Below are 13,028 nucleotides of genomic sequence, written 5' to 3'. Positions count from 1 at the left end.
AGTGACGTCAATAAGTGATACCTTGTATCCAATTTTGAAAATAAATCTATTCTATTCTATTCTTCATTTACCTGAGATCCACGAATAGAGGTGGGATGCCTTTATGCAGCCCGTGACGAAGGTAGTCGTCCACCAGCCGTCCGAACGCGTCCTGCCGCGCCTCGGTCAGCTGAAGGCGTCTAGGCGCTATCGCTCTGGGGTATTCTTTCCTGTAAAAAATTAACAGTTGGTGTGATATTCTAGTTTAAATAATGTTTCAGAGTAATATTTACACACAAACATACATTTATCATGTGCTTTACGGAGTACAGAGCCAATACACAAGCTTCGAATCGAAGGCAATGTATAACTGAATGCTTCTTTCCCGGAGGGGTAGGCAGAGGCTACACCTTTCCACCTCCGATGATTTCCGCATACTTGCAGACTGAAACCTTATTCTCCATTCCTTGTAGTGTAGTCCACTACTAACTCACAAGAAAACACAACAGTTGTATTAAGAAAGTACATATCCCTTACGGCATAGACGGAGACAACTGCCTTGAGAAAGCAGAGCTCAGTTGGCTGGTAGCTGTATGGCTTAATAATGGAATTGAGATTTAAATAGTGACAGGTTGTTACCATCAGCTACAAGATGTAAAGATTAGTAAATAGTGTTTTATCGCCATAAGTTTCCTTTATGGTTTTTTATATAACCTTTTAGATAATTTATGCCTAATTAAAAGTGAGTATTTCAAGCTGCAGAACGCGTCTGACAGGCCTTAAGCCTTCCTCGATAAATGGTCTATTCAACGCAAAAAGAATTTTTCGATATATAGATATATATATGTACTCTATATAACTTATGAACAACGGTTTCTTGTGTGTATGATTAATAAAGTTTTCTCAAATCAGTTTATTATGCATTCAATGTTCACAGGGCTTAACCCTTCCTCTGTAAATGGTCTATTTGACGCAAAAATAATTTTTCAATTCGAACCAGTAGTTCCTGAGATTAGCGCGTTCAAACAAACAAACTCTTCAGCATTATTAAATTAGTATAGATTAAGAAATGGAAAATTATCCTTATTACCTTTGATTCTGGTTACACATTCACTTGACTGATAATACAGGTTTTCTCCTTTAGCCCTAATAGTAACCATAATACTTTATGAATGTGAAAGTGTGTTTGTCCGTCTTTCGCGTCATAACCACTAAACTAATCTCGATGAAATTTCCCATACATTTGTGGTGGAATACAGAGAAGGACAACACATTTTTGCGGGCAGAGCCATGGGAATGAATGAATGAATGAATCCATAAAAAAAAGTTTTGAAATATGAAGTTCAACATACTTATAAATATCGAAGAAGGCCACTTTCTCATCGGGTTCGACGAGTTGCTTCGCTTCTATTAATTTATGATAGTACATTACATTTTCCGGATTCCTCTTCAATAGATCCTCGTACACCGACTCCGCTTCTTTGAACCTGAAATTGGATTTTTCAGATATGTAAATACAAATTGCATTCATTGTGGGGTTGTGGGGTAGACAGAGCCAACATTCTGAATAGACTGAAATGTCTAGCATTTAGGATAGCCAAGGATACAACAAGTAACAAGCAAAAATGACAGCTGCTTCTGCCAGATATTTTGTTAAAATAACATAGTAGATTTTGGGGTAATTGTAAGGCGCATCAGCCATTTACACTACGAGATCCGAACCGATAATGGCTTGACATGGGTCCACATATAGATCAGATACAGCACTCATCGGGAAGAGTCGCCGGGAAGGCGTGTCGTTTACTTACCCTTTGGTAAGTATCGGACACTGAGCTAGAAAAATTAAAGTTTTTATCATCAATACTACCACCAGTAACAATATGGTAACATTGGCAACTTTTGGTGAACAAGAGCTGAACAGTGTTCTTACCTCTTTAATTTCAATAAATACTCCCCAGAGGTTTCCTTCACAGATAACAAATCAAGTATTTGACTTTGGAACTTATGGAGATGTTGCAACGCCCTCTCGTACTGCCCCGACTCAGCTAATACCATATTCTGGTACAGAAGCAGTTCTGAATGCTCGTAATCGTACGGGCCTTTCATTTGGTTTGTACGGAAAGCATCCAAAATGCTGTTGGCCATTTCATAGTCACCGAGGAGATGGTAGCTCATTGCAAAACCTATCCAGGATGCTCTTTGTGTTGGTCGGAGCATAAACAGTTGGTATCGCGTATCCTGTAATGGTTAAATATTTTGTTGAGTAAGAATTCAATAATTGGATATTGGAGCTGCATTATAGTATTGCTTACTTAAAATACCTATAGCAAACTACATATATACAGTCATATCTATATCCCTTACCAGGTAGACAGAGCCAACAGTAATTAAATAAATTATTTCAATAAATTAGAGAATGCCAAACGGCATTAAGTCCGCCTTTTGTACATTTTTTGTTTTTTGTGCAATAAAGTTTAAATAAATAAATAAACAGTCTCGCAAAGACTGCAAGGCCACCCTAAGCTGTATCTGTATCTGGCTTCGTGATGAAATTGAGATTCAAAACAGTGACAGGTTGCTAACCTACAAGAGGCATCCCTTTAGTCATCTTTTTTTACATCCATGGGAAAGATATGAAGTGGTTTTATTATAGGTGCTGGAACCCAAACAGCACTTTAAAATTGAAAGCAAAATACTAATAATCCATCACTTCTTATTTCCCAACATGGTAAATAGTTTTATTTACACAACATAACTATTGTGCTAATTCTGATAAATTTTAACAAAGATAGGACTTTCTTTTACAAGCTCAATTGAATTGGTAATATCTTTATCATTTAATAATATACTAAAAACTAGCTTTTGTTGTGCAGTATAAATTCATAACAACTAGTTTTTACAAGCAATGATTAAATGAGCAAGACTAAAACTTATATAATAAAACAATATCTTATCTAGCAAAATACAAATTGGAAATTAACCAATTCATCAGGTGGGTCAAACACTTCATCTATTACAGTATTCAGAACAGTTAAAATATTATTATAAACAACAATAGTTTGTTTTCAAGCTCAAGTTTGAAGAAATCAAAGAATTCTTCTTTGTTATTAATCATCATGTTGTGAATAGTTTATTAATAAATTATATCTTTTTGTTCTTAATTTTATTCAGGCAACACAGACAATGCTGTAGTTATAAGGCAATCTTAGTGTAACACTAAACCTTTCACTGTCAGAGACAATTCTATTTATTCATATAACTATAAACTGCTGTTATTATATGGTTTTTTAAATGTACCTAACTCTTATATATTTATACCTCAATGCCTTATGCTATTAGACAGGCAAAAATAAAAAAAACAATTGTAAGAAAAATATTACTCACCTTGTAACCTTCCAAATCACGCATTTGAATTTGTAAAAGTGAAAGATCTCGCAAGATTTGGATGTTCTCCTTCTCCCATTTGAGGGCATTGCGGTAACATTTGATTGCTTCATCATACTTCTTATCAGACCGCTGAAGGAGTCCATAGACATGCCAACACACTGGGGACTTCAGGTCATTGCGGAGACCTTTCCGGACATACTCATATGCTTCATCCTTACGTCCAAGACAATTCAGGGTCAAGCCCTTCATAGCCAATGTTTCTAAAAAGTAAAAGATATTATTGAAAGAACTTTAGCTCAATGAAACTATACTTTGGATAACAGCCAATAATACACTCACCTCCATGCTCTGCAAATTTAGGATTCGACAGTATCTGCTTTGCGAATTTCAACCCATTTTTGTACTGTTTGTGCTCGTAACACCGCTAAAATTAATTCATCACAAAATGTTAACCTCTATGTCATAATAGACGGCAAAATAGTATATCCACATAAAATTCGTGATTTGATTTAAAACAATAGGAAGTGATGTTATTTTTCTTTAAACGGTATTTATTCTATTGAACGATATGCATTAAATTTTAGCATTATTTTCAAAGTAAAATAATCCAAAATGACAGGATCTTCACAATAAAGTTGAATGTTTACAAGGTGACTTACCAAAATTCTTTTATAGAGAGCATTTTCTTTGGGTGGTAGAGAATTACTAGGTGGCATTTTGTCCAAAGAAAATGTAGTTTTTGTTTATATTTCACTAATAAATTGAAATATTTCTAAAAACCTCGTGGCTATAAACCAAAGAAGTCGATGAAGAATTGCTGTCTATGGATGTAGAGCAGTTGTCCAGTCACGTGACCAAACCAGTGTTGCCAATTTTTTGATATTTAATTCTACCCAAAAATTCTACCAAAAGATGCTAAATGTACACTCAACTTTATTGGTTTCTGATTCATTCTAGTCCATTTCTATTGTCATTCATTCCATTCATTCATTACTTTTACCTGCCTGTTAAAGTCAAGACAAGACAGTAATATCTTGTCTGTCAAAACGTGTAAATAGAAATTAAAATTTACTTTTGTTTTTACTTTGTCGTCGTGTCGAAAATTATTAATATTTATTGTAGTTACTGTTAAAGAAGTGTATTGAACTTTTTCCCTGACATTAGAATTTAGATATGGGTATTGATACCATGCGTCGATGGCCCATGTATATTTTGTTTGCTGTATGCATCCTACTGTTCCTTTCACTCTTCAATAGCTGGACCTTAGAAGGAGAGATGCGATTAAGAATCTCTGAAATGAGTTCACAGCTCCAGGAGTGTTCAAAACAACAATCTTCTTGCGTTGCTGATTCTTTAACATTGATGGAGCAAAGAAACACTTACATGGAAAAAGTGCAAAATTTAGACAAAGGCAAAGAAAAACTAGCCAATGACATATTAATGACAAAGAACAAGCTGAAAAGAACAGAAGGACAGGTAAACACAACGCAAGTTGAGCTACAAATGTGTACAACAGAGCTGCAGTCTTTTAAAAACCTGCAAATTACTATGACTGCTACAATTGAGACGTTGAGGTTAGAAAACTCACAGTTAGTGGAGAAGAAGCAAAAAATTGTGGAATTAGAGAAAGAGATTGAGAAATTAAAGACTGCATTAACAACAAAGGCAGCTCCATTACCTCCATTGAAGATTACGCCAGCGGCACAGCCAATGAAGCAAAGTCCTGCTTTAGATAATAACAACTTGGTGGAAAAACCAGCAGTAGAAATGAAAAAATTAGCAGAGCAACCCCCTTTAGAAAGCAATAATGCTGTGGAACACCCAGCATTGGACAGCAATGACCAAGGGGATCAAGGGGGCTTAGACAATAACAATGTAGCACTAGAAGATAATAATGCAAATGAGGAACTTGACACAAACATTAATGATCAGGGTGTTGATCCACAATTTCAGTAAATTCATTTAAAAAACTGATTGTGATTGTGACCTCTTGTGATATGGTCGCCATATTCAATTAAATATGATATTATTTTTATTTCTATAGTATTCGGCTATTTATAAGAGATAGGATAAAGCATCATTTATGAAATTTGGTGAGAACTAGGTTTTTTAATTCAGATATTTTGTTGTATTAAATTCATGTAAAACCAGTCTTTATTAGTAGCTTCTTAGGGTGTGATATGTATTAAAGTAACAAAGTCACAAAATTATTTTTGTAATTGCAAACTCATCATCATGCAATAATTTTTTTTTATTTAAAAATTACCTACAATTTAATAAAAAAAATAAGTCAATAATTGCATCTCCAATGGTACCCGCCTCAAAGGTACCCATCACACTAGCTGCATTTACTCTTTTGGCTGGCTGTAGATATGCTCTGAACCAGGTACCATATGGAGCAGTGGTCCTCGTCATACTTAGTTGTCTGGTGGACATACTTACATAGTAAACTGCTGAAGTAAAGTGTCTTTGCTATTTTCGGTTAAAAAGAATGGCTGGTCTGTAGTAGTATTAGCTAGTAATTACAAAATTTGGTGAATGCCTTACCTACCTACCTATATTTATGATTAAAGGCAACTTTAGTATCTATATTTATATAATTGTGGAATTAATATGTGGCCTACTTAGGTAGACTATAAGCCACTTGATATGATAATTTACAATTAGAGGTAAATGTTATACCATAAGCATGTTACAATTTTTATTCCTCTCTCATCTGCATTTATTTTGGTGATAACTCAAATTAACATGTAATTTTAAATGCTATGCATTTTATTGTTGTTAAAACTTTGTACAGTACAGTGACCAACAATGAAAGTATTTACCGCTTTTGTATCATAGATAAATCAAAGTTGGTAAACTTTTATGTCTGGGCCACTGTACCAGTTGAGCTTACCTCAAATGATTATTGGACGTGTGTACAACACACAAAATAAAAACATTGGACTGACAACTGCTACTATTGCCTAGAAATGTTACTTGCAGATAGATAATTTGTATTTCTAGATAGGTTTATATGCTAAAGTAGAATTTTTCTTAATTGACATGGGAGCAGAGTCCTGTGTTTTAGTTGAGATAATAAATTTAGGCATTATTAACTAATCTATATGCTGGTTTGTTTTTTGCCGCCCTAGGGCATTTATATTTGTGTGCGTGTATGGCAAAGAAGAACTATCTATAAATAAGAGAAGAGATGGGCAAATTAAATGGGGTATGTGCTAAAAAGATTTCTCTTGTAAATCTCCACTATTATATACGTGTAACATGTAAAAGAAAGAATAGGACCGGTCTATCTTTTCCCATGGATGTCGTAAAAGGCGACCAAGGGATTGGCTTATAAACTTAGGATTCTTTATTTAGGCGATGGGCTAGCAACCTGTCACTTAAATCTCAGTTCTATCACAAAGCCAAACTGCTGAACTTGGCCTATCAATCTCTTCAACATTGTTGGCTCTGTTTATCCCGCAAGGGATATAGGCGTGACTATATGTATGTAAAATTTTTGTAGAGTTTAATCAAATTTTCATTGAGTTTAATCAATGGTTTCGGTAAAAATCAGTTAATTGAAAAAGTACTATTGTAAAATGCACGAATTGAAGTGAGCAAATAATAATTACATTACAATGACAAAGCACGAGATGGAAGTTAATTGAAAATAGCGTTGCATTATTTTCAATTAACTTCTAACTCTTCCACCTATATAAAACCACCGTTTCACGCAAAATAATAGAAATTGAATTATAGACGTGTTTTGCAATAAGCAGTAAAATATAGTTGTACTTTTGATATCTTTCACTTACTTTACTGAGCCCACGTGGGTTATTGGTAAAAAAAAAATATGATTAAGATCGCGCAGATATCATTACTTAAGTTAATCTATTTAGATTTATTAGTTTTTAAGCTTTATAATGGTGCCACAAATTAGATAATGTAATAGATCTGAAACAGGATTTACTAAATAGGTATCTACTTAATTTTACAATATGAATTTAATTCGTGCGACATATGTATGGCAGAAATATCTTTTTTTTTAATATCCTCATAGCCGTACTGGTATGAAGAACTATACGAGGGAACGGCGAGATCCTAAATTTTGTATTTGTATACATCTTTCCTTAAGGTGATCAAAGATATTCATGAATGTAGTTGGAAATTGTATGAATTTGGATATTTAAAATGTTACTGTTCTTTATTTAGTTATTTAAGACAATAATATAGTTTTTTTTACTAAGTATCCATTTTTTACTATTAACCCGTCCGCCTGAAATTTTGTTGTAATGTTTTTACAACAAAATTTCAGGCGGACTTTTGTTTAAAGTTGAAAAATTGATTTGACCACAAACACACAGATTACACATTCTTCATGGACAAACTACGTACCTACCTACTTATCTAATAAATCAAATATTCCCCATCGCTTATGTGTTGAATAAAATTTGAGCAAAAACTATGTCCTCCGTACTCCACGACATGTAGATTCAGTGATTTAGACGTGAAAGACTGACAAACAAACACACTTTCAAATTTATATTAATATGTATTGGCGTGGTGCAGCCTAACTCGCGGGACTTATAATATTGATTTTCCTTTACCTATTAATAAAAACCCTTTGGACCACGGAGGAATCTTTGCACAGAAAGGGAATCATAGCAATTTAGTTAATTTTACCTATCGCACGGAATTTCAATTTGTGCCAGCAAATGCTGGTCAAAAATACATACATACATAAAATCACGCCTCTTTCCCGGAGGGGTAGGCAGAAAATAAAAACCACAAATATTGCTAAACAAACTTTATTTGTCTTATACATCTCTAGCATAATTAAAAACAAAAATCTCCCCTCTCGTTACTTCACAAGTAACGACTATAACAACATGAACTTAAAAGTAGATATAAGAACAATTATACTTGAAAATCTCATTTACAATTCATACGCTCATATGAAGGAGAAAATTAGGGACACTATCTAAAAAAAAATATTACATTATGACGAAGTACGACAATCATCAATCTTTTACAAAGAAGCCTGCTTCGTACCTACAAGTATCACCAATTAGATGTTAACATAAAACATGATATTTTTTAAGTCAATAACCTATACCTATGACTATTCTAAAGGAGACTAAAATACTAACGTAAAATAAACGAGAACGACACTAATTTCGGTGGTACATATTGAAAGGAAATATAAAATTGTGAATGCATATTCAAGAACAAAAAATATTGACGTCATATAAATTTCATACAACCCCAACTTGTAATTCAGTAATAAGACATTCTATATTGTGCCTATACTTACGAAAAGTACAGGGCACTTACAAATAACATTGCATAGTTATGATGTGTAACTTTCTAATGACAAGACAAAAACACAGAGTTTGTGTCGACAACTATGCAAATCTTCGATACTTGACATGTCCAAGCAACTAAAGAAAATAAACATACATACAATCATTTAAGGCGTAAAGAAGTCGTTTACGAACATCAAAGGATTTGTATGGCGATGGTCGCTTGAAGGGTAATGTGGTCAAGTATCGAAGATTTGTTGATAGGTTTGTACAGCCAAATCAACTAGACTTGGCGTATGCGCAGTGCCACATTTAAATTATGGCAATAAAACTATTGGAGGAGCGGCCGCCATGAAGTGTTGTAGAACCTACAACAAATTCGTTAGTAGAAACTGTCCCACTAAATAGTAGAGGCGATTCCAATGTGAATTTAAAGGCTTCTACTCTGCCCCACCAGAGGCAGCTTGGTGGGACAAAGTGGAATAATTCAGTTTTTAAACGGATGAAACAGGAATTGTATTCTTGGAATAAAACCGTCGGCGGCCTTTTTACATCTAGGATGGATCTCATGATATCGGTACGTGCTAAAACTTTCTATATTGCAATAGAAAATGATCAAAGTTGACCTAATATTAATCACAATAAAGAAGGTTTTACATTGTACCTGTTACACTGAAAAAATAGTTTGCTTATTACATTGTTTCTTTTTTTATTCTTTCAACCAGTTTGTGCCAAAAACCATCTTAGATGAAAAATACCTTCAGCATGCTCAATTTAAGTCCTAGTTTGTGACAGTATCTAAAATTCATGGAAAAAGAATTGTCAGCAAATAAACAAATTGTAAAATAGAGCTAAAAAATAAATGCTATAAGAGTATACATTAGTTTACCTAGTTATCACATGTAATGTGCACAAGTTTATAGGATACAAGTTTGGTCCCTCTTATTTTTTTAACCTAAAGCAGTGCAGTGCCTATGAATAAAATCCCATGTAATAATAGTAATAATGTATAATAATTTTTAATATCAAAAAGTATGATTATTTGGGAAATTGTGTTCTCGGGTACATAATGAAGGCGGAACTAATCAAAAGTAATACCTACAATTCATACTAAATTGAAAAGGACATTTTATATTGCTTTAAGTCGAAATGCATGCATGTAATTTTAGACGGCAATTATTATTGCCAATAGTATTAATGTTGAAATTATTTCACTTCGTAATTTTTTTTAAACATAATTTTGCAATTCCGTATGGCCTGAACTAAAATAGATCTGGAAGCACTGTTTAAATCATTTCACCAGCCCTTCTTCAATAGCAACCTCTTCGAAAGCGGCCAACAGATTTCTTCTGCACTTACTTTCATCAGTATACAACAATGCCCAAATGATATACTCGCCAATATTAAGAGGATCTTCCGAATAGCTAATTTGTACCTTACATTTTCGCTCCCACTTCATTGAGTCTGTAGCACGATTATTTCTAGTTCTTGTGAATTCTATATAACCATTGCATTCAACTGCTAGTTTTGGCAGCTGGGCATTCAAAGTGTCATGGGATCTATCGGAATCAGTTCCGCTGGTAGACGGGAGACAGTCACCTTGACCGACTTCGCAGTTAGGTGGTGTAACCGGCACAGACTTCCTTTTAACCCGTCTGCCAAGGACACTGTCTCCTTTACTGTTTATCTCCGACCTGTCCTCACTGTGTGCTCTTTTTACCCCATTTCTTGGTAAAACATCAGGATGATTATCGTTTAGAGATTCACTGGGCTTCATTCTTTTGTTTTCTGAGCTTTTTTCATCTGGAGGTTGGCAGCCTTCTGCCCATTCTGGACTTTCACACCGAGGAAGCCTTCTTTTTGACGGTCTTTCTATTTTTAAATTAAAAATCTCTGGAGAATGGGGACTGGCTAATGATTCTTCACCTCTTCTGAAAAATTTAATTAAATTTATTTATTAAAACTTTAAATTTAATATTGGTTTCAAGTCTTAATAATTATTGCTTTGGTTCCAACTAATACTTACATATATGTGTATAATCAAGCCTTTATCTCCTACAGGTTAGATGGAGACAAAAGTCTTGAAAGACTGATTAGTTGCAAATCATCTTTTATCTTATTATAGGTACATATGGTCTGTTTACTGTATATATATTATGAGCCATTAAAATATAATTGGTTTAGAATCTCAAGAAACACAAGTCCAATTAGAAAAGATATTTAAAAAAATATATATATCATTTCAATCAATTTAAATGGACTAAATAATGTGGCAAGTGGAAAGAGGTAGTCTCTGCCTACCCCTCCGGGAAAGAGGCGTGAGTTTATGTATGTATGTATGTATGTAAATGGACTAACTTTCTTAGGACATCCATTTTATTTTATGTATTAAAGTAATTCTGCTCATATCCACAGCAATATTAAAAATAATAGATTTACATTTTTATTGGTAAACGGCTGATTTCGATTTTATGTGGCACACAAACAGAATTTTTTTTAAATAAATTCTTATATAAAGCAACAAACCTTGAAATCATTTCCTGTCTCATCTGAATCTTGTCAATACTTTCTACTGTTGTAAAATCATGTCTTGAACATTGCATATCGTGTTTTAGGAACGCTGCCACTTTTTTTCTTGTCTTTATTGTCCGTCCAAAATATTCCAACATGGCATCATCAGATAGATATAAACAGAAGTTCTGCCGTTCATTATCAATCATATGGTTAAACCATGTTATGAACTTCCGTGCCTGTTGCCGCTCCGAGCTCTTGTTGCTATTGTTATTGTCTTCTTTTTGTGGATGTTTTTGATTGTTTCTAATATTAATACGTTTTTTTGGTGCAGGTGGTAGAGAAGACATAGTCGTAATATTCTGAAAAATTCAAGTGTGTTGGTCAATCAGACTGAATTTATATGAATTTTGAAAGTAATAAAAAATTGATTTGGTTCACATCAAGTGAAGGGCAACTATGTTTAAGCATTAGGTACCTATGTAGTAACACTCTCTATTATCTTTTTTATACAAATATCTTATTGGAAACCTGATGGTAAGTGTTTATCATAAATAAGTTTTCATATAGGAATACTTACATTTCTCACACAATATATCTACGACTTTATGAGAACTCTTAGCTTCGTGTGCTAAGGTCAAACGTAACTCATCCAAGCGTCTCTTACTTTCTTCGATGTACGCAGTCACCGATAAGTTTATTTCTAATAGTTCTTTGTGTAAAGATTTAACTTTTTGGGTGTTTGTAAATATGTTTTCTGAAATAACAACAAAATAAATAAATTGTCACATACAAAACAATTGAAATATTTCAAAGTTCCACTTTCAAAAGATAACCTACGAATACACTTTGCAGCTTCTAATGCTAAATGTTCCCGAGATAAATCATCAGATACTGTAGAATTCATCGTATGTTTTCCTAATTCACTTCAGCATTCGCTTTTAAATCAGCAACAAATATAAAGTTAAGATATTATTAATCTAATCCAATTCATGAAATACGAATCCAATTCCAATACAACAAAGCAAGACAGACAGACGCAAACGCAAGCACAACAATTGACAATTTACAGTGTTGCGTTGTCTCTAGCAAGGTGGCGCTAAATAGGTCCCAAAAAAGCGCTAAATTGCCAAATGTGCCAAAAACCAAGCAAGAAAGAAAGAAAGAAAGAAAGAAAAATCTTTATTTGGCGCAAGATGTACATTCATACATAAAGTTACGTCTATATCCCTTGCGGGGTAGACAAAGCCAATAATCTTGAAAAGACTGATAGGCAACGTTCAGTTTTTTGGCTTAGTTATAGAATTGAGATTCAGATAGTGACAGGATGCAAGCTTATCGCATTAAAAAAGGATCCCAAGTTTTTTATCAAAGCGACATCCATGGGAAAGAAAAGGAGTGGTTCTATTTTTTTTTTTTTGCCGGGTACTACTCTATACTATGACGGCTATAAATGTACGATAGTAATTTTATTTTAGTAAGAGAAAAGAAGCCGTTCACTAAGGACCCGTGCAGCGTGCTGCCGCTTGTCAACGGTCGGTGAGGCGCTGCACTACGCCGTTTATTTACACACGTTCAATCCAGTCTGTCCGAGTCAGTTAGATCAAGGTCGAATGAAGTTTGAGGCACAATTTCTTAATAATCATTCATAATTTCATCTTACTCTTTATTTATTAAACTTACGAAAAATTGAATAATTTGACTAGATTAAGTATTTTTTTTTTTTGTTCACTGTAACTGTTTACAATTTTTAATATTTTCTTAGATTTTTTTTCCTTGTTTCCTTAGAATTAGTGAAATATTCTAACATATTGAAAATCACTACTTTTAAAAAGCACCGAAAGCACTAAGTTGGCAACATTG

At 33.7% G+C, this 13,028-nt stretch overlaps 3 protein-coding genes across 3 annotated transcripts in view; 1 reads left to right on the top strand and 2 right to left on the bottom strand.

Annotated features, from left to right (window-relative positions):
• The window catches only part of LOC106139411 (N-alpha-acetyltransferase 15, NatA auxiliary subunit), a 94,253-nt gene extending 90,073 nt beyond the window's left edge, over positions 1–4,180 (bottom strand). The window contains exons 1-6 of the mRNA XM_060950251.1: positions 4,026–4,180; positions 3,706–3,790; positions 3,364–3,626; positions 1,910–2,217; positions 1,332–1,466; positions 72–209 (exon numbers count right to left, since the gene is read on the bottom strand). Of these exons, the coding sequence (XP_060806234.1) occupies positions 72–209; positions 1,332–1,466; positions 1,910–2,217; positions 3,364–3,626; positions 3,706–3,790; positions 4,026–4,082 (986 nt within the window). The 5' untranslated portion in view covers positions 4,083–4,180. The remainder of the gene's footprint in view (positions 1–71; positions 210–1,331; positions 1,467–1,909; positions 2,218–3,363; positions 3,627–3,705; positions 3,791–4,025) is intronic.
• A 218-nt stretch (positions 4,181–4,398) lies between these two features.
• Positions 4,399–7,598, top strand: LOC106136654 (uncharacterized). The gene has a single exon (XM_060950350.1). The coding sequence runs from the start codon at positions 4,540–4,542 to the stop codon at positions 5,320–5,322; it is 783 nt and encodes a 260-aa protein (XP_060806333.1). The 5' UTR covers positions 4,399–4,539; the 3' UTR covers positions 5,323–7,598.
• Positions 7,599–8,143: 545 nt separating this feature from the next.
• LOC106136653 (uncharacterized) lies at positions 8,144–12,227 on the bottom strand. Its single transcript, XM_013337274.2, has 4 exons — positions 12,006–12,227; positions 11,746–11,922; positions 11,181–11,527; positions 8,144–10,585 (listed from the first exon to the last, which is right to left on the bottom strand). Exons 3-4 carry the CDS (start codon positions 11,513–11,515, stop codon positions 9,946–9,948), a joined length of 975 nt encoding a protein of 324 aa, XP_013192728.1. The 5' UTR covers positions 11,516–11,527; positions 11,746–11,922; positions 12,006–12,227; the 3' UTR covers positions 8,144–9,945.
• Positions 12,228–13,028: the final 801 nt, after the last annotated feature.

This window comes from Amyelois transitella, chromosome 21 (genome assembly GCF_032362555.1).
Source record: "Amyelois transitella isolate CPQ chromosome 21, ilAmyTran1.1, whole genome shotgun sequence".
NCBI classification, from domain to species: Eukaryota; Metazoa; Arthropoda; class Insecta; order Lepidoptera; family Pyralidae; genus Amyelois; species Amyelois transitella.
This window is presented reverse-complemented; position numbering and strand designations above follow the sequence as displayed.

Bases quoted from the DNA above. Each gene is read 5' to 3' on its own strand.
- LOC106136654 (XM_060950350.1), top strand. From the start codon at position 4,540: ATGGGTATTGATACCATGCGTCGATGGCCCATGTATATTTTGTTTGCT.
- LOC106136653 (XM_013337274.2), bottom strand. From the start codon at position 11,515: ATGTCTTCTCTACCACCTGCACCAAAAAAACGTATTAATATTAGAAAC. The intron at 10,586-11,180 runs GTTTGTTGCTTT...TAAATTTTTCAG, and splicing joins AGACAGGAAATGATTTCAAG to AAGAGGTGAAGAATCATTAG.